Below are 21,692 nucleotides of genomic sequence, written 5' to 3'. Positions count from 1 at the left end.
AAAAAAAATAATTGCGTGAAGTTCTTAAAATCAGCATGGAACAAAATAGCGTTCAAATTCAGACTTAACCAATGGAGGTTTAATAATAACTGTTAGGTTATTCATTTTATTTCATTAAAAAATAAGTTGGTTTTATTCAAAAATTTCTTTCACTTGAAATTTATTGTACCAACTAATTGCTTTCAAAAAAAGCACCCTTTAAGCACATATGTACATTTATATATCCACACTGCACAGTTATATGGTACTTATCTTTTTGAATGACATGTGGGCGTGCAAGTTTCTCTAGCGTTGCTCTGTATATTTCTTTCGTATTAAACGTGAGATCAGCAAAATCTAATAAATTACTTTTGCTACCTACGATGCTGAAAGTCTTAAGAAATTTACTAGTTTTTTCACTTTTTTGCGAAATTTGCGGTCAAGTCTACTTAAGTATAACCACATATGAGTATGTGGGTTAGAAACCGGCATCAGACGGCAACTCGAGCTAGTTTAATAATAACTTTCTTTTGTGAGTATTCTTGAATACAATAGTGTCTATGTAATAAAATGTGATTATAAGCTATTAATAGAATAATGCATAAGTTAATAATTAGTAATTGCAAAAAATTATGTATCCGGTTACTAAGCATATTTGTAGACAAAGATAAATTATTACATATTTACTTTAAAGTTATGTATAATGGAAATTTTTATTAAATTATTGCATTTGGATACTTGGGAATTATTAATTCGTTCAACCATTGTTGAGTATTCTATTGTTTAGTGCTAATTAAACAAATACACGCTTCTTTAATGAAATTGGAATATATTTTTAAATGCCTGCTGAGCATTTTCACGTCCAACTGTTACTTTCTGTTTTGCTTTTAATTAGATACTGCAACAAGTTCATGACTGATTCGCTGGAAAGCCGAAACATGAAAAGCAAATTCGCTACAATRGTTTGGGAACAAGTTGGATCTCTGTTGTTCTTTTGCATTCTAGCGCCGAAACTCTGGACTTCTGAGCTTAGCAGGACTTGGTCAACAGCAAGCTCCTGTGCAAGTATGTGGATCTTCTGCGATAGTGTATAATGTAATCGATCCACTGATCTACCTGCTCTCGGTACGGTTACTTTTGCCGTAATTGTWGATGTTCTCACTGGGAAATATATTTGGTAAGGCTGAAAATCTTGTCGGACGCTAACTGTCAAAAGACAGTTGGTTGGAAGACAGTGGGTTGGAAGAATCAAGCGCTTTCTACCCCACTTTCCAGCTTTCTGCAGCGAAATAACTATTTGTCGTCTCAACAAATTTGGAGTAATCTAAAAGCGCTTTGTCGATTTTTGAGAGTCTTTTTTATTCAATAATTGGAGGTGTGTGCGTATCATAATGGACCGACATTACTAACTGTCCATTAGAGACTCGTTTTTTACGACTTTTTAATCTAAACTAACCTCATGGAAGTAATTAATATTTCCATTAATTTTAATTTGCGACTAACAAAATGTGTTTTGATTTTAAACTGTCAACGTTACATGTTACAGGAAGACTGATATGAATAAAAATATAATTACAACGTGTCACTTTTGATATTTTGCCAAATTTATTTTCRTATGCATAATTTAGTCGAAATCCAAGCAACTTAGAACATTAAGTCTTTTTTTTTCAAAATTATTTTGTCGAAATTATTTTAAAAAATTCGGTTACGAAATGTAAAACACATTATGTTATGAAGATATTGGACAAAAGTTGTACATAACGCAATACAAAATAAAATTCAATGAATATATGTATGTGAATCTGCGCTTTTTTGCATTTAAAATTATTACATTGCTTACAACTCTAAACAATCATGGAACATAAAATGAAATTGCAGACATGACAGCACTATTTATWATTCATACGCCCTGTGGTACCATATTTGTCGCCGCCACGCGGTTGACTTGAAATATACAAACTAAACATGGTATGTATACTTCCGCTTGAAAAACGCTTAGCACATGTAAATTTTGTGAAAAAAGAGCGGGTGGTAGTTAATGGAATACAAAAAATATATATTTACAATGAAGAATTTAATTAACATTTAATTATAAGCACAGATGGAAGGAAATGTGCGTTTATTATTCCATAAACACACTATACTTAGACATATACACACAAACATATTATATTTAATTGAATTGAAAGTTGTTGTTGGTACTTACTTTTATTTGAAATTGACTCTCTTATCAAATTCTTCCTTACTCCGATTTTGTCGATCGTTGGCGTATATGTTCAGAATTTKTGTTGCTTTTTATTTTTTTATTAATAATTCGCAAATCGTTTTAGCTAAAAGAATGCGTAGTTTTGCATATTAATATATAATTAGTCGAAAATTGTAAGAATATTATTTAACTTTTATTTTGGCGTATTATTAATTAATTTTTTATATTCATTTCTCCTAATATTATTAAAACAAAAATACCACACAAAAGGAATTATAAAGCTAATAAAACATTTTGTCTTCTTTTGGCGTATTTATTATTATTATTTATAATTTTTTAATTTTGTTTGTATTTTAAAAAGGAAATTACACCAATTCACTTTAACATTCACACAACAACAGCAATGTTGCTGACATTACAATATTATAAAAAAGAAAATTTTAAGTAAATTATTTATTCCTATATAAAACTCTTTTGAATGCAACTTTTCGCTTCCCACGYATACTACATACAATGCAATGCAATGCAACACCTTTCACATTTCTCAAAAACTTTTCGTTTTTGTTTACGCTGTAATAGCTATTTTTATGTACATACATATTTAAAGATTATCGCTAATGCCTAGCAAATAGTAAATTCGCATTCGATACACTAACTGCCCGTAGACAGCTGGACTGATGAGTCAGCGAGTGGGGAATGTCAAGCGGCTTGCGTATGCTCGCCTTCTTGCGGTTAGAATTAATAATTGAAAGAATTATCTCTATGAAAAAGTAATCGAGCGAGAGTGTGCATTTTCTCTTATATAAAATATCGCAGAATATCAACGGAAGAGTGTGCCTTCAATTTGCATAAATTATAATGGCTCGTACTGCAGAAATTGCGAAGTATTTTGTGTTGTATAGTATGTAGCAGACATTACGTTAAAGCATCAACTGACAAATTCCATGGCAGATAAGATCAACACCCACGAATGCATATGTAAACAAAKCCTTTGGTATAATGAAAAGCCAACATCGAAAATTCGGTTCTGTGACGCCAACTGGCTGAAATGCTTGTCAATGAGGCTTAAACAGAAATACTGCAATATTTAAAGCATATTTATTGTTTTTTTTTTTCAAGAAAGTGTCACCTCTAACTAAACCTTTAAACAAGATCAGTTTTTTATGTTTGCATGTCRTCAACTGAAATGCAAAATAACGTAACGACATTTTCGGAAATTTACAGTGGCAAGAATGAAACACGAAATAAAATGGAACATGAGTGAAACAAAATTTTAATATTGGTTAATTTTRAGTAGCGTAATCAGTAAGACACTCAATTTCGAATTTTTTGATGATACGTTATTTTGCATTTCAGTTGACGATATTTAATTTAAAATTTTCCCTAAAAAAGGTACAAATACACAAGTTGCATATATAATTAATGGAGTAAAAAAATTAACACTTTGCCTCATGCCGGCAGTCTTTTTTAACACCTTAACCACACCGCACACTTATTCATCTAATCAAATGTCATAAGCAGGTAGTGTTTTATTTTGCGGTTGTCGTCTTTACTTGTTTATTTTTTCTTTATCTACATATTGCAATATATTTATTTATAGATTGTCGTTAAACGCATTTTGTTKTTACTTTCAACTACTTTCTTGTGTTTTTTGGTGTTAATAAGTACTTTTTAATCACATATTTTTTTAGTTTATTGCAATTTTATTTATTGTACTCTGTAAAGTGCTTTGCATAATTATAGCGCCACATATGCTTTTTAATATTTTTAAAAATATTAAAACTAGAAAAAATTATCTTCGGCTACATAGAATTATAATGCCCTTACCACATGCATTTTTTATAGAAAAAATGTATAACTCAAAAAATATTTATCTTGATTTTGATCGAGCAGTTCTAATAGTAGCAATATGATATAATGGAACAAGTTTTCACACAAGAACTTGATATTGATCAATCARTTTGTTAGCAGCTATATCTTATATTTATCTCATATCGGCAGTTTCGCTAAATATGTAATTTTTTGAGGAGAAAAAAGAAGAAAGAAAGAGCAAATTTTCAAACATACGGACGTGACTAAATCGTCTCAGATCATGATATTAATAATAAATAAAATTTTCTTCAGTATGTTACAAGCAAGTGACCTTACAAGTGACCTTTATTCAGGTTTAAATATTAACATTTTGGACTTCGATCGTTTCTTAGCTCGAGTTAAATATTATCTATCAGAAATGTGTTTTCTAATTATTTGCTTAGTACAAATTGAACCTAAATCGTATGCCGTTTTTGAATGTCAAATGATCCCTAGTTTAGGGGATTTGGCATTGCTCGAAAGGAAAAAAGCGCACGCTWTTATTTAAGGGGTTACATGGATGTTTTTATTGTCTTACCTCTAGAATATTGTCCTAAATTTTCAAGTTGATATAGTTTAGGACATAGAAATAAAAGTTTCGGAGATACAGGGTCGAGAACTTGTACGCTCGAGGCTAGCTATGCTAAGTGCGTTTTTCTCACAACCGTATTTTTGAAGTCGGTTGGCAAAATTTCTCGAGGACTCGTCAACCGATCCTTATGAAATTTTACACAGGTCTTTGAAATACAATTCTTAAAGGCTTGAACGAAGTATTAATTTCGATTACAATTTTTTGTTTACTTCGTCCAAGTTTTAAATAGAGGTATCAACTTCTTTCCGATTTGGTGTCGCAATTGCCGAGTATAAAGTACTTTTTTCCAAAAAATTTCAGAATTTCTTTTCTAATAGTGTAGTATGTAACAATAAAAAAATCAAATTAAATATTTCACATTTTACATGAGAAAAATTGTTGTTTTTTATCCAAGGAAACCCATGTAACCCCTTAAGGGCTGTTCCTGACTGGAAATAAAGCTTTTGCTTAAATAAAAAAAAAAAATTTAAAGAGAAATTGAATTCAGTTATGTTTAAATAGTACTTGGTACTTATGTACAAAATTATACGCCGTAAAACACGTTTATCAAATTTATAGCCTCAAACCATAATTTTAAAGAACAACATATTTTTCAAAATACAACATATGCCGTTGCCATCTCGTAGCACAATATTTAGATTAATTTGTAACGTGGTGAATTGCCTCGATAATGACCTGGCGCTACATCCACTTTTACAGAGCTTTCGCATATATTTTCATCATTGAAATATCCTACTCATTCTTTTGATATATTTAGAGTCCCGTAAGTGGACTAATTTTTTGATCATTCAAAACTATTCATTAACTTATGGATTTTTTGATGGTTTCGTCTTTAATAGCATTTTCTAAAGGTGAACCAAGTAAACCTTTGGTGCTCATATAGCTAGTCAAAATTTATCCAACCACTTACGAATAATTGCTTTCCCTGGTTCGCAGCCCGTTATCACATCACTWTGGCTGATATATATATATTTCTGGCCTAGGCAACACTAAGTGTTRSCAGGTGCAATCTGACATTCCCATTGGAAAGTTTGACATTTTTTAGCATAACATCACTCAAAACGTTTTGTCATTTAATCGTGATTTGTTTTATTTACAGGGAATTAAAAAATTCATCTCGGCCAAAAATGGAATTAACTAGTGGACATTCCTTTTATAAGATCGTCACAGGGGACGAATCATGGATCTATGCGTATGAGCCCGAAACAAAATCGACCGTGTGGGTCTTCCAAGACGAGCCAAATCCAACGAAAGTTGTTCGTGGAAGAAGCACTTCGAAACAAATGGTCGCCTGTTTCTTCGGCATAACTGGTCGTGTGGCGACTGTTCCGCTTGAGCAATGTAGGACGGTCAATTCTGAGTGGTACACCACCATTTGTTTGCCTGAAGTCTGCGGAGAAATTCGAAAAAGGAACAAGAGAAGACGAATCAATGTGCACCATGACAATGCGAGCTCTCGCACATCGGCTCAAACCAGCGCCTTTTTGACCGGCCAAAACGTCGAATTGATGGGTCATCCGCCGTACAGCCCTGACTTGGCACTCAATGACTTCTTTTTATTYYCACACATCAAGAAAATAATGCGTGGTCAACGATTTTCGTCGCCAGAAGATGCTGTGGAAGCATTCAAAAACCATGTTTTGGAGGTGYCTCAATCGGAGTGGAAAAAGTGCTTCGAAAATTGGYTTGAGCGCATGCAAAAGTGTATAAATCTTGATGGAGAACATTTTGAAAAACAACAAAACCATTTTCGTTATAAATATTCCTATTTTCATTATTAGGCTAGAAATATATGTATATAGCAGCCCTTACAAAATTCATTTATACATATTTTTTGTTTTGAAAATTCGTCTTCGTGCCACTATATCACTGTGAATGGCAATAAGCAATTCCTCGATGGCGGTGAAATTGAACATATGTCTTCTGAAKGTTGGATCTATCTATAAAACTATACGAAATCTTCAGCCGGCTTGGTAAGTGTGAACACTTACATACATATGGTATTTGGTGGTAGCGATTCTTTTAATTATTAAATTTTTCTTCTTCTTACGAAATTTAAAATARATAATAAAATATTTAATCATGTATAAACCCTTTTAAGAATTATGACTGATGGAATATATGYTTAAGTTGAATAAAAGAAATTTCGYCGGTATATATAAATGTATGCGAGATAAACCATGAACGAATCATTGTTGGCGTAAAATGTATATTACTATATATGCCTTCCATCATATATTTCTTACTTAATCGTCAAAAATCTTTTTTAATTTTGTTAACAATTTTTTGTTTAATTTTTTTTTTGTTTAAAATTCTTTTTTGTTTTAAACATTTTTGATTTGTTCTCACAACTTTTTTTTTTTTTTTAAAGAAAACGTCAACACTTTTACTATTCACAGCTTTTTTAATTTTTCTTCTTCTTTATTGGCGTAGAATCGGTTATAGCCGAGTTTTTTTTTTAATTTTTGCAATGTGCCAATTTTCGAAACTAAACTTTAACTTTTTTAACTTTCAAATTTATTTGAATAAGCAATGTAAACTATAATTATGCAAAATACTTTTCTAATAAAATTTATATTGTTTYTTGTTTTCTTTTTACTACCTTTGCTCTTTATTTATGTTGTTTTGATGACTTTTTACTTACTTTCGTTCGTTTTGATCGTAATCGCACCGGAAGAAATACGATGAATCGGTTTCTAACGCAATAGTTCTGAAAGTGTATTTTTAAATTTTATATTTTAGCTGTTTTRAATTGTTTTTATTAGTATACAGTGACCACACGCCTGAGAACTGTGATGTATTACCTTTTTTTTCTGTTTCTGAATGCTGTTTTAAGTTTAGTAGGCTGTTGCTAATGAAGGCACATGCGTCGTTTATATATAATATATATATGTATATATATTTAAAAACTATCTATTTTTTTTTTTAGATAATTTTTCTTAAAATTTTAATACTTTCAAGCACGCTTTTTCATTTCGATTTATTTTATTTCTGCACTTAATTTTTTCTTTTGCATTTAATTGTCGTGGTTTTTAGAAATTTTTGTGCGCCCAACTTCGGGTATTACGAAAAAATAAAAATAGATTTTTGCCTCGTTCCGTTTGCAGTTCTCGGTTCTCGATCTTACACACACATATACACAAAGTTGTATAAATTTGTATGTATGTGCATATGTGGAGTGCGCGTACGTCGTTTGTATCTATCTATTGGTAGTTGTAGTTGTAGTGCCGCCTTCTTCCTGCGCTGCACCGTTCTATTTGTATGCTTCGTTAGTCGTTTTTTTTTTATCTGTGGCCCACCAGATCGTTTTCGAATACTCTACGGATCTTCCGTTCGTTGTTTGTTGAGTTGTGAGTTCTCTGTCGATTATCCGTTTAGTAGATTTGTTWAGCTGCTAAAAGTTCTTATTTTCGCTATACTTTTCAACTTTTTATTTTCTGTTTTCTTGCGCTAATCACAGTAGGTAACGAATTTCGCACTTTTCATCTAATAAATATCGCTGTTTGTTTGTATGCGTATAGTGTGTATGAAAAACTTTTGTTACTTGCGGGTCGGCGGTATCTAAATTATGTATACATATGTACATATAATATATACATACATATGTATGTAGTTACGTTATAAGTTATTTTATGTTAGACCATGCCACACGCTTTTTCATATGCATATATGTACGTATGTAGGTATGAATGTAAATAAGTTTGTAAATATGTATGTATACTTGTACATATGCACATATAATATTTTAATTAAGGCGTACTCAAAGTCGTTAAAAGCTTCATGCGAATGCGCGCTGGTCTAAGCACCCATACATACATATGCATGTATATATGTACATAGCATATCCAACTTTTATTTATTTTTTTTATTTCACTTTTAATATTTTCTTTTGTATTTCTATGTACATATGTACATATTATAAGTGCGCCAGCGAATTTCTTTAGTGTATCTTCTTTTCCTCCTAATCGGCTATTTCGAGCACAGGCATGAATCACTGCTCTACGTTGTGTTGCTTATGAAAAAAATTCAAAACTTCATACACATTCATACATACGTATTTACATACATACATACATATATACATATATGCGCAGATTTATATTTATTTGGCATATTTTTTTAACCTTAAAATTTCGTACGTTTCTATTTATTGGTCACTGCCGTTATTTCCGTTTTTATGTATATACCTATGGTTTTTGTTTCGTATTGGTTATTTAGTATATATTTTTTTCAATTATTAATTTTTTTTCGTTAACTCGTTATTGTTGACTTCAAACTCGTTTATAATATTTATATTTTCTATTTTCTATATATTTTTGTAATTAGCACTAATTTGTGTAACTTTCAACTGCATTAGAATTGTCCAAGAAAATTCACTTCGCGTGGGAATTACAGAACAAACAGTGCGTTAAGTTGTAGCTTAAATTAAATCATCGGGGCGATCAGAGAAAGACTGACGGTAGAATTTTTGCTCAGCACAGCGTTGACTGCCAATTGAGAGTTTCCGTTTACAATCTCAATCTCTTYCATATCCCTTTGCGCTTTTCATCGCTGCGACTGGTGGTGCATACATATGTACATGTATGCACAACTATTCGTGGATACTCGCGAGAGTTGATATGAAGATCGCGCGAACGCATGCGATCGCAATGYTAGCCGCTAACAATGACATAAGCGCTCCACTGCCGTCACCGCCTTGGTGAGCCATGAATGGCAGGCAGCAATTATTCCTTACTTATCTACATATTTATGTACACTTATAAATGATTTGCCATAGCCAAATGAGTCAAGAAMCCACAATTGCACAGAAATGCGCCCATACCTACGTTAATAGAGTCATATGTAAGCGTRYGTATGTGTGTGCATGAGTAAGTGTATAAGCGGAAGATATTGGCGCCCAAGCTTTGTTTTAAGCAAAAGCACTTTACGTTCTTAGCGCGCGCCAGCTGATAATTCAAACAATGTGTTTACATACATACACAGACATATAAAATACTATATACATACATATGTAATACACTAATATGTAAATTCATTTAAATTCTCCTGCACGAAAGACATATGCACATATAATTAAAAGCAGTGGTCTCCAAACTGTGGAGCTTGAAGAAAAAGTATTTGATATTTAGTACGTAAAATATAGCGGTATAGCGACAGTGTTTATAATTTTGCAACATGTGACTACGTAGTATACACCTGGCGGTATCAATGACAACTAATCGAGATAGATATATAGTTGTATACCATATATGTATATAAATGTTCAGAATGACGAGATCCGTTGAAAAACCCTCACTATCTATCCTTCCATCCTTCTTCCCATTCAAGCTGTAACTTGTGTAGAAATTAAGATACATACATATATTGAAGAAACTCAGCACACATGTTGCTTGGCACCATAAAAAGTTCGGTATTGTAGATGGAAGTAATCATATCACTGCCACACCCACAAAAAACCATTAATCGAACCTTGCAAATTATCATATCCAAGTTAAAAATTTGGATACGAAGTTGTAATTTAATACAACAAATCGCATTAATAAGGGACATCTGTGGATTTAACATCTTTAAAAAGTTGTCTTGGTTTCGCCCTCTAATATGTTAAAAGTTTATATGTCCCAAARTATTCTTCAGGAGAAATGGAATGATAATTCGGTTTTGACATTAAATTGTATGTCAAAAATGAGTTGAATTGGATTAGGGCTTCTCTTAGACACCACATAGCTAAAGGGTGATCCATTTCAAGATTCCCTACTTTTTAAAGAAAAAAACACATTCGAAAAACATGATTTAACATTTATTTTGATACCCTGAATAGGGTATATTAAGTTTGCCGCGAAGTTTGTAACACCCAGAAGGAAGTGTCGGAGACTGTATAAAGTGTATACATACATATATATTATAAATGATCAGTAAGTTGAGCTGAGTGGATTTAGCCATATACTTCTTTCTGTCTGTCCGTCTATGTGTCTGTCCGTCTGTATATATACGTTTTGAAATTTTGCAAACGACATTTTCTCTTCAAGAAGCTGCTCATTTGTCGGAACTGCCGATATCGGACCACTATAACATATAAATGCCATACAAACTGAACGATAGGAATCAAGTTCTTGTATGGAAAACTTTCGTATTTGACGTGGTATCTTCACGAAACTCGATACAAATTATTTTCTAAGGCAACAATGTAATCTCCGAAGAAATTGTTCAGGTCGGTTAACTATAGCATATAGCTGCCATACAAACTGAATGATCGGAAGCAAATACTTGTATGGGAAACTTCCTCATTTGATAATATATCTTACGAAATTTAGTTCATAGAAATACTAAATTTGACATGGATTACTGCTTAAGGTAATAATATAATCTCCGAACAAATTGTTCTGGTCGGATTACTATAGCATATAGCTTCCATAAACTGAACAGATAGTTACTAATAGAAATGCACTTGTGAAGGGTATATTAGCTTCGGTGCAGCCGAAGTTAACGTTTTTTTTTTTTTGTTTTTAAGATTATCTCTTTGAAACGTTGGCCGCGGCTATGTCTCCGATGGACCATCCGATGAATCCAATTTTCGATCACTAGTTCGAGCATTTCGGCAAAATTTTAATATTGGTTATAACTGGTTTATATCTCACCGCAGAACCTGAAAATGTTGAATATATGTATGTAATTTGAAGTAGTGAAGCGTAATCAATAAGACACATCAATTTCGATTTTTTTGATGACACGTTATTTTGCATTTCAGGTGACGATATGCACGACTTTTCACCTGACTCCAAACCGTATGAGTTGGTCAAAAGGTGTGATATTTTAATGAACAACTTTCCTTGATGGTTTAGCGCTGAAAATTTAAGGAATACATATAATACAAATAATTTCAATTCTCTGGCTATAATTTTATTCGCAAATACAAAAGATTCATACAAGAACTTGACTATGATCGGTAATTTTGTATAGCAGCAAATGGGAAGAATCTAACTTTGCCTTTAAAAACAATCCGTGGCGAAATTCGTGACGAAAGCTCGTCATATAAAAAAGTATTGCATAAAAAAGTAGGAAAAATTCCGATTTATTTCCTAATATACTTAGTATCATTTTACTCGATTTACTTGGCCCAGAAACTCCTTTTTGACCCGTCTAAAAAATTCAGGCGGTTTTGAAAGTATGTATGTGTAACGTTTTTATCTTATAATTAATAATAATAATAATACCCAACGATTACTCTCCTCCCGCCCAACCGACGCGAGGGGCGCAATCCGCGAACGAGCGGAATTAGCCGAGTCATAATAGGCTAGGTAGTTTTAAGCGTTGCAATCTTAAGCTGCTCAGCTACAGAAACAAATATTTCAACAGCCAAAACTAAGAAATTGATTAAAGTTTATAATTTTTAAATGTTATTTGTTAAGAGTAGATAAAATAATTTTTTTAATGGTGAATCTGTTAGATCAAATGTGCTGGAATGAGAATTGAAATCGTGATATATACGGCGGAATGGTTCGTTTAACTCGAAATTTGTTCTAGAAAATTTTAAAAGTAAAGGTCTAAACTGCCTGGTAGAGCGGGCGGGAATGTTAAAATTAATATCAGACAAGAGAGATGGACTACAGACTGACCCATTAATAAGTTTACAAGAAATATTATACCAAGCATTTCCCTACGACTAGCGAGTGTAGGGAGATCTATAAGCTTTAAACGGTTAGTGTAAGGGGGAAGATTTAAATTGGAATCCCAATGCAAATGATTTAAGGCAAAAAGTAAAAATTGTTTTTGAACGGACTCTAGTTTCTCAGAATGAACTTGATAACAAGGGTTCCATACCACGGAAGCATACTCTAATATAGGCCTCACCAAAGATGTAAAAAGAATTTTTGTGGTAAGCGGATCTCTAAATTCTTTAGACCAACGTTTAACAAAACCAAGAGCACCTTTAGCTTTAAAAACCATGGAAGATGTGTGAAGATTAAAATTGAGTTTGGGGTCCATAGTTACTCCCAAGTCAACAAAACTGYATACTTGCTCCAACCTAAAGTTTTGTATTACGTATGAAGTAGGGTCTACAGATCTACGYGAAAAGCACATCGTTTTACATTTTTTGAGGTTCAATGGCATGTCATTTCTAACACACCAAGAAACTAGKTTGTTTAAGTCTGTTTGCAACTGACATCTTTCGCTATTCGAGGTGAATGATTTAAAAAGTTTAACATCGTCAGCATACAATAAAACTTTTGAAAACTTAACAACAGATGATATGTCATTAATAAATAACAAGAACAGAATTGGTAAAAGATGACTACCTTGAGGAACGAATGAAGGAACATTGATTATGTCGGAAAGAGTATCGTTAAATATGACTTGTTGAATTCTATTACTAAGATAAGAAGCAACCCATTTTAGAAATGTTGGTTGAAAACCAAGAAGATCAAGTTTATTCAAAAAAATTGAATGGTTTACTTTATCAAAAGCTTTACTAAAATCTGTGTGATCGCCGAAACTGAGGTCTATTTTGAAATAAAAGAAAATTATTATTCTATTAATAATGTTCCGCAAGAGTTAACATTCATTCTTCGACGATAGGTAGAAATGATTACAATGATGCTTGGTATTTTATTAAATTATATTATAAAATGAGATATACCTATAATTATATTATCTAAAACAAACTAATGTTATTTAAGGGCACACCTAGTGTGTCAACCTAAGGAAACGTCGATTTTTGGAATTATCAGGATATATTTATAAATGTATCAAAAATACATTGTAAAATTTTTTAAAAACAAAATGAATTTATTATATATACGAGATCTCCGACGGGTCAACTGGAAGTTAGAAAATCTTTATATTAGGTATATGAGGGCTAAGGGAACTATTGTTCCGATTCAACCCATTTTTACACAAAGGTATATTATTATTATAGAAATATTTTCTCCAAATTTCAATAACACATCTTATAGATAGACCGATATTTTCGGAAAAAGGGCAGCCATACGCACAAACAAAACTATTATACTATGTAGCAACATGTTGCAAGAATATACAAATTTACATGGTAGGTTTTTAAAAAAATGTTCTTCACATTAGAAAAAAATTTGATGTTGATCGGACAATTTAACATGTCACTTCAGAAAATTCGAAAAAAACGCATTTAAAGATAAGCTGATTGAACTGGTCGTTAACTCAAAAACTATTTTAGATATTGATTTGAATTTTTTGTATGATATTTTTAAAAGTAGTTTTTACTTTCACCGTTAGGAAAAAAGTTAGGAACCTAGTGTTCACCAGGAAACAAGTAACTCCAAAAGTTATGCCATTATTAAATGGAACTAGGCTTACAATTGGGGATAAGGCAAGCTACTTAGAACTGATTTTAGGCAGGTAGCTTTCATGGGAACCAAACTTAAATGAATGAATAAAAAAAAACCAGCTACACACTTTACACCTGTTAAAGGCAGGTGAGGCTCAAATGGGAATTAACATCTCGGGTAACTCGCAACAGTTAGAAGGTCCATTATGACATATGGCATACTGGAATGGAGTCCAATAAAGGAACACAAATACATAGTAAGGCGCATCGGAAGCATACAAAGAGTACTTAGTATATGCAACAGTGGAGCTCTTAGAACAATACCATGTCCGGCTCTAAACGTCATCTTACATTTAGTGTCAACAGACTTGTTCTGTAAACGACTCTACCAGCGAAGTCAGCTCTTAGACTGAGGGATCATAATCCTATCGAATTGAATTCGGTTGCCTTGAATTCGGTTGCCTTCCCTTGCAGAGATGAGCGGGAAAAGGGCAAGGTGCACATGGACGTAAGGATAAGAATCTATATGGTTGGGTCCAAACTTGAAAATGGCGTTGGAAGTGGTGTATTTTCAGCAAAATTCGACACCAAAATCACCTTCCGACAAGCAGACCACTGCAGTATCTTCCAGGAGAAGATCACAACTTAGAAAGAAGCCTTCTTTACATACAACGAATCGGAATCTCTTAGGGTTTTGTCCATGACAGTGAAAGAACGCCTTGACCTCTTAGTGGATCTCACACTAAACCCGCAGATGAACTAACCAGATCTGGTACCACCCTACCTTCTAGCTACTTGTAGATATTTAACCTACAAATATGTTATAAATACAGCGGAGTCGCGTTGGATGCAAGCAGGCAAACGTGACATAAATGGAATATGGGCCGCACATGACCACTATTAAAATTCAAAGGAACAACATACCAGATCACTGTTAGTCACTAAATGGCAGACACGCCAGCGGGTTAGGAACACCATAAAATGACTGTTGTAGAAGATGTTAGAAGCTAGCAGAAGAGGAGACTACTCTATCTTCTATACAATTTTGACGCTCTCGATTCGCTGAACGATGTTAATTTCGCCGTTTATGTCGTACAGCTCATCGTTCCATCGACTGCGATGCTCGCCGTTGCTAAAGCGTAAAGGATCATAAATCTTCCTCAAAACTTTTCTCCCGAATACTATTTAAAGCCGACTCATCAGATGATGTCATTGTTCATGCCTCCGCACCATGAGGACGAGAAAAAGTTAGTTTGATGGAACTTTAGTTTTCAAGTCAAAAGTAGCAATTATTGGCAAGAGTGATTCTGCGTTGTATTACAAGGCTGATATTGTTTTTGGTGTTGATGCTGGTTCCAAGATAGACGAAATTTTCGACAACTTCATAGTTATGACTGTCAACAGTGACGTGAGAGCCAAGTCGCTGTCATGGAAACAAAAGTTATTTAAATAAAATGCCTATAACTTTTGTATTGACTTTTTTCCCAAAATCACAAAATATATGTGAAAAATTCACATAATCAATTTTTGGGTTTCTTAGTTTCATATTGGTTTCTTTCACGAATTTTGGTGGAAAGTTACCTTATTATGACCCAAGCCCACTGCATTTTTTTAATTAAAATTTTTTTTCTATTGGAAAAAATCCCTAATTTTCAATCAAAATTCAATCTCATTCCATTCTCTCAAAGACTTCTGCACGAGTCTAAATATAAAATAATAAAACAATATTTGTACTCAACTATTTGAGTTCAACTTTATTACTTTTTTAAAAAATTTCTTCTTTATGTATATAACAATTTAAGCCTTTATTTTTAGATGTCATACTTTCCATTTATTATTTTCTTTTATCTTAGCACAAGTTGCTCGACAAATGCTGCTGCAACGAACATATGAAATTCCGTATTGAATATGATTTAGAGTTTTGCTGTTTTGCTTTGAACCAATAAATAAAAAAAACAATATAAATAAATGTGTATTTAAGAGTTTTGAGCTGAGAGACTGACACAACTAAAACATTTAAATGCAAATATAGTTGCAATTAGCGATTATTACATTAGTTGGGCATGCTCTAACAATAATTATTATTGTTTACGTCTCTCCTTTAGCCAAGCGCTGATAAGACGACTTAATGATCATAATTCTTGTATGGAAAATTTTGAACATACTTGTAACAACGCTTGTAAAATGGTATTTCTTGGTATTCGGTATTTTTTAGGAATGTGATTCATTGTTGCGCGCAACATATACAAATACAATTCGAACAATTAAACTTTAAAAAATTACAATAAATGACCACCTAACTTCACGTACTCTTATGCTGCTTTACTGCTTACATTCTTTATATTGGAATTAAATTGTTCACACCAATCTATTGGGAAGTCAATGAGTTGTTCATAGAGTTATTTAAACGTTCTTCCTCGTCTTTATCCAGGCCCAGTGCCATGGTGAGTAGCCTTACAACGCATTTTTGTTCATGCACTTCACCCTTTTCGTTAGCGGTGATCTCCTTTTCTAATTTCAGTTTCTCTTCTGCCACCATTTGCATACCCTCCTCAATTGTGCTTTCAGCGATCAGCCGATATATGGTGACTGGACGTGTTTGTCCCATACGATGACAACGATCCTCAGCCTGCTTATCGTTATATGGATTGAAATCAATGTCATGTATAATGCATGTGTCAGCTGCCGTCAGATTAATGCCTACACCACCAGCTTTAGTGGAAAGTAAAAATATAAATATATCGGAGTCGGCATTAAAGTCGTTTATCATATCTTGACGTTCGTCGACAGCAGTCGAACCATCAAGTCGGAAAAACCCATGTTTTCTTATCTTCAAGTAACGTTCCATAATATCTAAAATCATTGTGAACTGACTGAAAATTAGGACGCGATGACCCTCTTCTTTCAATTTTGGCAACAGTGTGTCAAGATGTTGAAATTTGCCAGAATTACAAATTAAGCTAGGCGGTATGGTAACATCATAGAGGTCCTATATATGGAGCATAATTAATATATATTGCACTAAGAACAAATTAATTTGATATTTAGAATGTGTACATACATGCTTATTACATAACTGCATCACTTGGAAGTCAGACATTATAGCCAATTCTTCGAATATATACTGTGGATTGGTTTTCTTCAGTGACGGTGCGCAGGCTAAACGTTCGGAAAGATTATGCAGTGTATCGTCACTAAAGTAGTAACGCATTAAAAGTGGGTGATTGGCAACTTTACGCATTTCCATCATTATAGTAACACCCGCGCGATCACCACTACAAATTTCACCTTTTTTATTTGAATAGTAGTCAACTAATTCATGGTAGTACTGTTTTTGGGTTTCAGTCAATGGAACTTTGACCTATAATATCAGCAATAGTTAAATCCACTGGGAAAAATAAAACAATTTTTGGAACTCACAATAAGAGACTCTTTTTTGGGCAAATTATTAAGTACGTCCTTTTTAAGACGCCTTAACACAAAAGGCTTCATAATACGCTTAGCACGCTCCACTTGAGTTTCCTGGAACTGTGACACATCCTTATTAGCATTCTCTGTTTTGCCTTTCTGCAATGAGGAAAAGATTTAATACAAATGATAATAGAAAAAGAAAACAACACAAAGATGAGGAGATAGGATTGTAATTGCTTAGAACGGAAAAACATATTTTGTCTTTTTTTCAGCTTCCAGAATGTCAAACTTTCCAAACATTTCGACAATACAGAAACGAAAAATTAAAATTGCAACGCTGCTGTTGCCAAAGTATTGAATACACTTTTGCTGCTGTTACATACATACATATCTTTATAGATTTAATAACAGTAAAAGATATATGTACATTTTATCATACCTTGGCGAAAAGGCTCTTTATGTCCTCAATGCTTTTGGCGAAGAACGACGGCATCACAAAGCAAAGTAGTGACATTAATTCCAGTAAATTATTTTGTAAGGGCGTGCCAGTAAGTAAAATACGCATGTCAGCATTTATTTTTATTAAATTCGCATAACGTTGCGTAGTCATGTTTTTCAACATATGCGCCTCATCAAAAATCACGTAATGCAACTTGCATACACGAAACATTTTGCACTCCTCTGGCGTTGAGCTAACTATGTGATAACTGCAAACGCAAATATATATTAGTGAGATACAATTGCAGCAATAAGAAAACAACTATATTTTTATCTCACGTTGTTAGCAGCACGTCAAAACCGGTGAAGCCGTCTTTGGCGTAACGCACACGCATGCGCCTTCGTTCGTCTTGTGAGCCGTGATATTTTTCCACAACTAAACTTGGACACCATTTACTTATTTCTGCTTCCCAATTATCAAGCGTGGAAGATGGCACAACAATCAAATGTGCGCCTTTAGCCAAATTGTTCTCTTTAAGATATGCCAGAAAAGCAATAACCTGTATAGTTTTTCCAAGACCCATCTCATCAGCGAGAATGCCGTTCATTTTTTGATTATGCATCACTGTTAACCAATTGAGACCAATCATTTGATAATCCGCTAGTTTCATTCTACAGAGCAATTAAGTTAAGTATATAATTAGCACAACAAAGATTCAAGCCATGTAAACATATGTAAAAAATAAGACAGAATGAAGTAAGTTTTTCGCTTACTCGTCATTAAGCATTTTTGGCTGCTCCACTATGCCTGCACCAGTTTCAATTGCAGCCTCTAAACGCTTTACCATTTTGTTGCATTTTTCTAATATATTAGCCACATTATTTTGTTTGTTAATCAGTTCCTGTGCCATATTTAGTAGATCTGCTGACAGCGCCTTATTCGATTCCAATTTCTTGAGTAAGTCCTTCCAATCTTTGAATGGACGCAATTCCATAATTAGACTTGCTTTCTTTTCTGACAACGTTTTCACCGTCTGCAGTTCCATTAATGTGGCTTTATTCATGAAATCAAATACCTTTTTCCTTTGTCCTGTCATTACGGTTGAACTTTCTGTATCGCTTTCTTCACTGTCGTATACCTGATCAGTGGATGCGCGTATATCGTCATCAGAATCATCACAGTCGGAATAGTTCTGCGCTTTGGAACGAGAAGAGCTGCCATTTTGCGAAGGTTTGCTATTACTGCGGGCATTATTTGTTTGCATTGTTTTCTTTGCGTACGAATTCGGTTTTGGCTTGAAATTTTCTTTTAAATAACGCAATGCCTCAGAAACGTTCCAGCCGTTACGCACAAGGGCATCTTGTATATCCTAAACAATTAAAAATATATTATACATTTAATTCGTAATTCTAATAATGTCACCATAGCATCGTAGTCCGGCGCTATTTTCACAGCCGCTAAGTATCTGTCTTCCTTTTCCTTGACAGATAACTCCAATTTCACTTTTTTTGGAGTATGAATGTCAGCTGCACCATCGCTGTCACTATCCGCCATTACCTGTATTCGTTTTTTACCTGGCACACGTTCTATAAAAGTTTTAAGTATTTATATACAAGTTGGAAATTAAAGAGCATCATTAAGTACTTTTTGTTAAAACTTTAAAAATGTATCAGCTGTTCTCACCTGTCTTATTGATTGTAGGATTTGCCGATTTGTTTAGACGAAATTGTCGCAAATCACTGGCAAGACTCGTGGATTTCACTGGCGGGGGCTTTACTTCTGCTTCAGAAATATCACCTGTATTTAACTCACCAACTGCAGCCATTATTAATGTGTTTAATAAATACTACTACTCAATTAACATTTAAAAACTTCACAACTAATGGTAAATATATACTCTGTAGCTTTATTTTCACAACTTTTCATGAAATCTTTCCAAGCACATAACTTTCCAGCAGAACTCATAAATGCTGCCGCTTGAGTTAAGTAAGTGCTTCTTCTTTTTATTCTCAGTAGCGGTGGTATGCGTTTTGCGGGAACACGGTTGTAACAATGTGAAACCAAAATCTTAAAGAAAAATATTTAAAAAATATTAAAAATAATCTCAATATAGTTTGCATTATAAATACTTTTTTTTATTATCGCTTATTATAAGAAAATGTTCATTCTTTAGTACTGAGTATAATATTAGATGAGTAATATAATGATTTGATAGTTGATAAGAAATGAATAAATACAGAGAACATTAGCAAGTACATTTTTTTATTTCGCATTTTATCACTTTACAAAATTCGATTTGCATTTCATTGTAATATATTCTTTTATATAAATATTTCCGCACCAAAACTACAAAAAGACGATATACGTAGATAAGAGTTGGACTCCTTTCATTCATTCCATCGTTCGATTTTTTTCAGTGTGTAGATATTCACATATTTATTTTCGATTAAACATTCACAATAATTAAATTTAAAAATTTAGTTTAAAAAGTGTTATTTAGAACTAATAAAATCCTTGTTAAGTATGCATTTATTATATTTTTGTACATATGCACAATATTTTACTTATTATTTCTTTTATTTTGAGCAGATAGTAATTGCTCTTACCTACTGGATTTTTATATCTTACTGCAGAATGATGTTTGGAAGTAATGGAATCATTATCTGCATCCTTAAATAAGCTGATTCAACGTTTATTAGTGGTGGAAGAGATGAGTAAGAATTCATACTGAAACAAGTTAGTGAGCTCTTTGTCTATAGGACAAACTTTGATAATAGCGCTATAATGTGTCATATAAATTAGAAAATAGTAAGTAGTTACCAAAAAATAAAAGCGTGACCGTTTACTTTTTTTTGGTTGTGTTAGAAAATATAGAAAGGATGCATTAAGAGTGGATCGTATTAGAATATAGACCATTATTGAGATTTATATGTGTATATATAACTTTTACAATGACTGAGACTGCAATATTTCAATTTCAATACATCTAACATTCAGAGCAGGCTAAATGAAAGCGTTAACAAAGGATATGTTTGTAACACAAAAGGAACAAACGACACACATACGTACATATGAACCACATTAAAAGATCCATAATTCCGTTCCCACGACAGTCGGGTCTGCGAAAACCGGAACGGACCCGGATTTTTATCCGGCCAAGCACTGTCAACTGGGCAGAATTCTGCCGTTACAACAACAACAACAACATCCATAATAATTGCCGTTCCCCCGACGGACGGGTTTACGATACCGGAACGGACCCGTTTTTTTTATCAGGCAAGGACTGTCAACTCAACAACCACAATAACCGTTCGCTGCAATTACAACAACAACCCTAATATTGCGTACTAGCCGCCAGAACACAAAAGCATCTGTATTGAAATATGGCATAAATCCTTTGATATCTTTGCAAACTAAAATTAATTATTATGTAGTTTAAAGAGAGGCCCCGGCACTTCCGGTCCATTGTTTTTTTTTTTTTTTTGTTGCTGTCGTGGCGGGCTCGAAAAGGGCTAAAATCCCCGAAATAACGTTGAAAGTCAATTCTAGCACCCTATCACAGGTATGAATTGATCTCAGTTTTGTAATATCTAGTTTCATTAATATATTATCCGGTATAATCATTTTAGTTTTCATACTAATTGATTTTTTTGTTGTTTGCCAGAAACGCCTGAAATTTAGCGGAATTCGGAAAGTTATCATTTTATGGTTTAAATAATCATAAGTCGGATGTTCGTAACCGAAACGGAAGTTTTCTGTTGATATGACAACAACATATATAATATAGTAAATTCAATGGCAAACCACACTAACATGTATTTATGGAGTTTAGTAGCTTCGTTTATAACAGTTATAGATATGACGTCTTTGTTTCCGGTTTTCACTCTTACTCAAAATGCCAAATCCGCCAATA

The 21,692-nt window shown here is 33.2% G+C and overlaps 2 protein-coding genes across 6 annotated transcripts in view; both read right to left on the bottom strand.

The window, feature by feature from the left end:
- The window catches only part of LOC108965450, a 31,894-nt gene extending 22,828 nt beyond the window's left edge, over positions 1–9,066 (bottom strand). For 2 of the 5 annotated variants that reach the window (XM_018927875.1, XM_018927880.1), the window contains exons 1-2: positions 7,273–7,571; positions 2,186–2,309 (exon numbers count right to left, since the gene is read on the bottom strand). The gene's annotated coding sequence lies outside the window, so the exon portion shown is untranslated. Of the gene's footprint in view, positions 1–2,185; positions 2,310–7,272; positions 7,572–8,752 lie in introns of those variants that run through there. The other 3 variants (XM_018927877.1, XM_018927878.1, XM_018927879.1) reach the window with 3 other exon arrangements.
- A 6,649-nt stretch (positions 9,067–15,715) lies between these two features.
- On the bottom strand, positions 15,716–19,779 carry LOC108965365 (SWI/SNF-related matrix-associated actin-dependent regulator of chromatin subfamily A containing DEAD/H box 1 homolog). Its single transcript, XM_018927712.1, has 8 exons — positions 19,463–19,779; positions 19,202–19,365; positions 18,553–19,148; positions 18,118–18,450; positions 17,780–18,047; positions 17,350–17,496; positions 16,991–17,290; positions 15,716–16,918 (listed from the first exon to the last, which is right to left on the bottom strand). Exons 1-8 carry the CDS (start codon positions 19,602–19,604, stop codon positions 16,298–16,300), a joined length of 2,571 nt encoding a protein of 856 aa, XP_018783257.1. The 5' UTR covers positions 19,605–19,779; the 3' UTR covers positions 15,716–16,297.
- Positions 19,780–21,692: the final 1,913 nt, after the last annotated feature.

The sequence above is a fragment of the Bactrocera latifrons genome, unplaced genomic scaffold, assembly GCF_001853355.1.
Source record: "Bactrocera latifrons isolate USDA-ARS-PBARC rearing strain unplaced genomic scaffold, ASM185335v1 scaffold_14, whole genome shotgun sequence".
Lineage (NCBI taxonomy): Eukaryota > Metazoa > Arthropoda > Insecta > Diptera > Tephritidae > Bactrocera > Bactrocera latifrons.
This window is presented reverse-complemented; position numbering and strand designations above follow the sequence as displayed.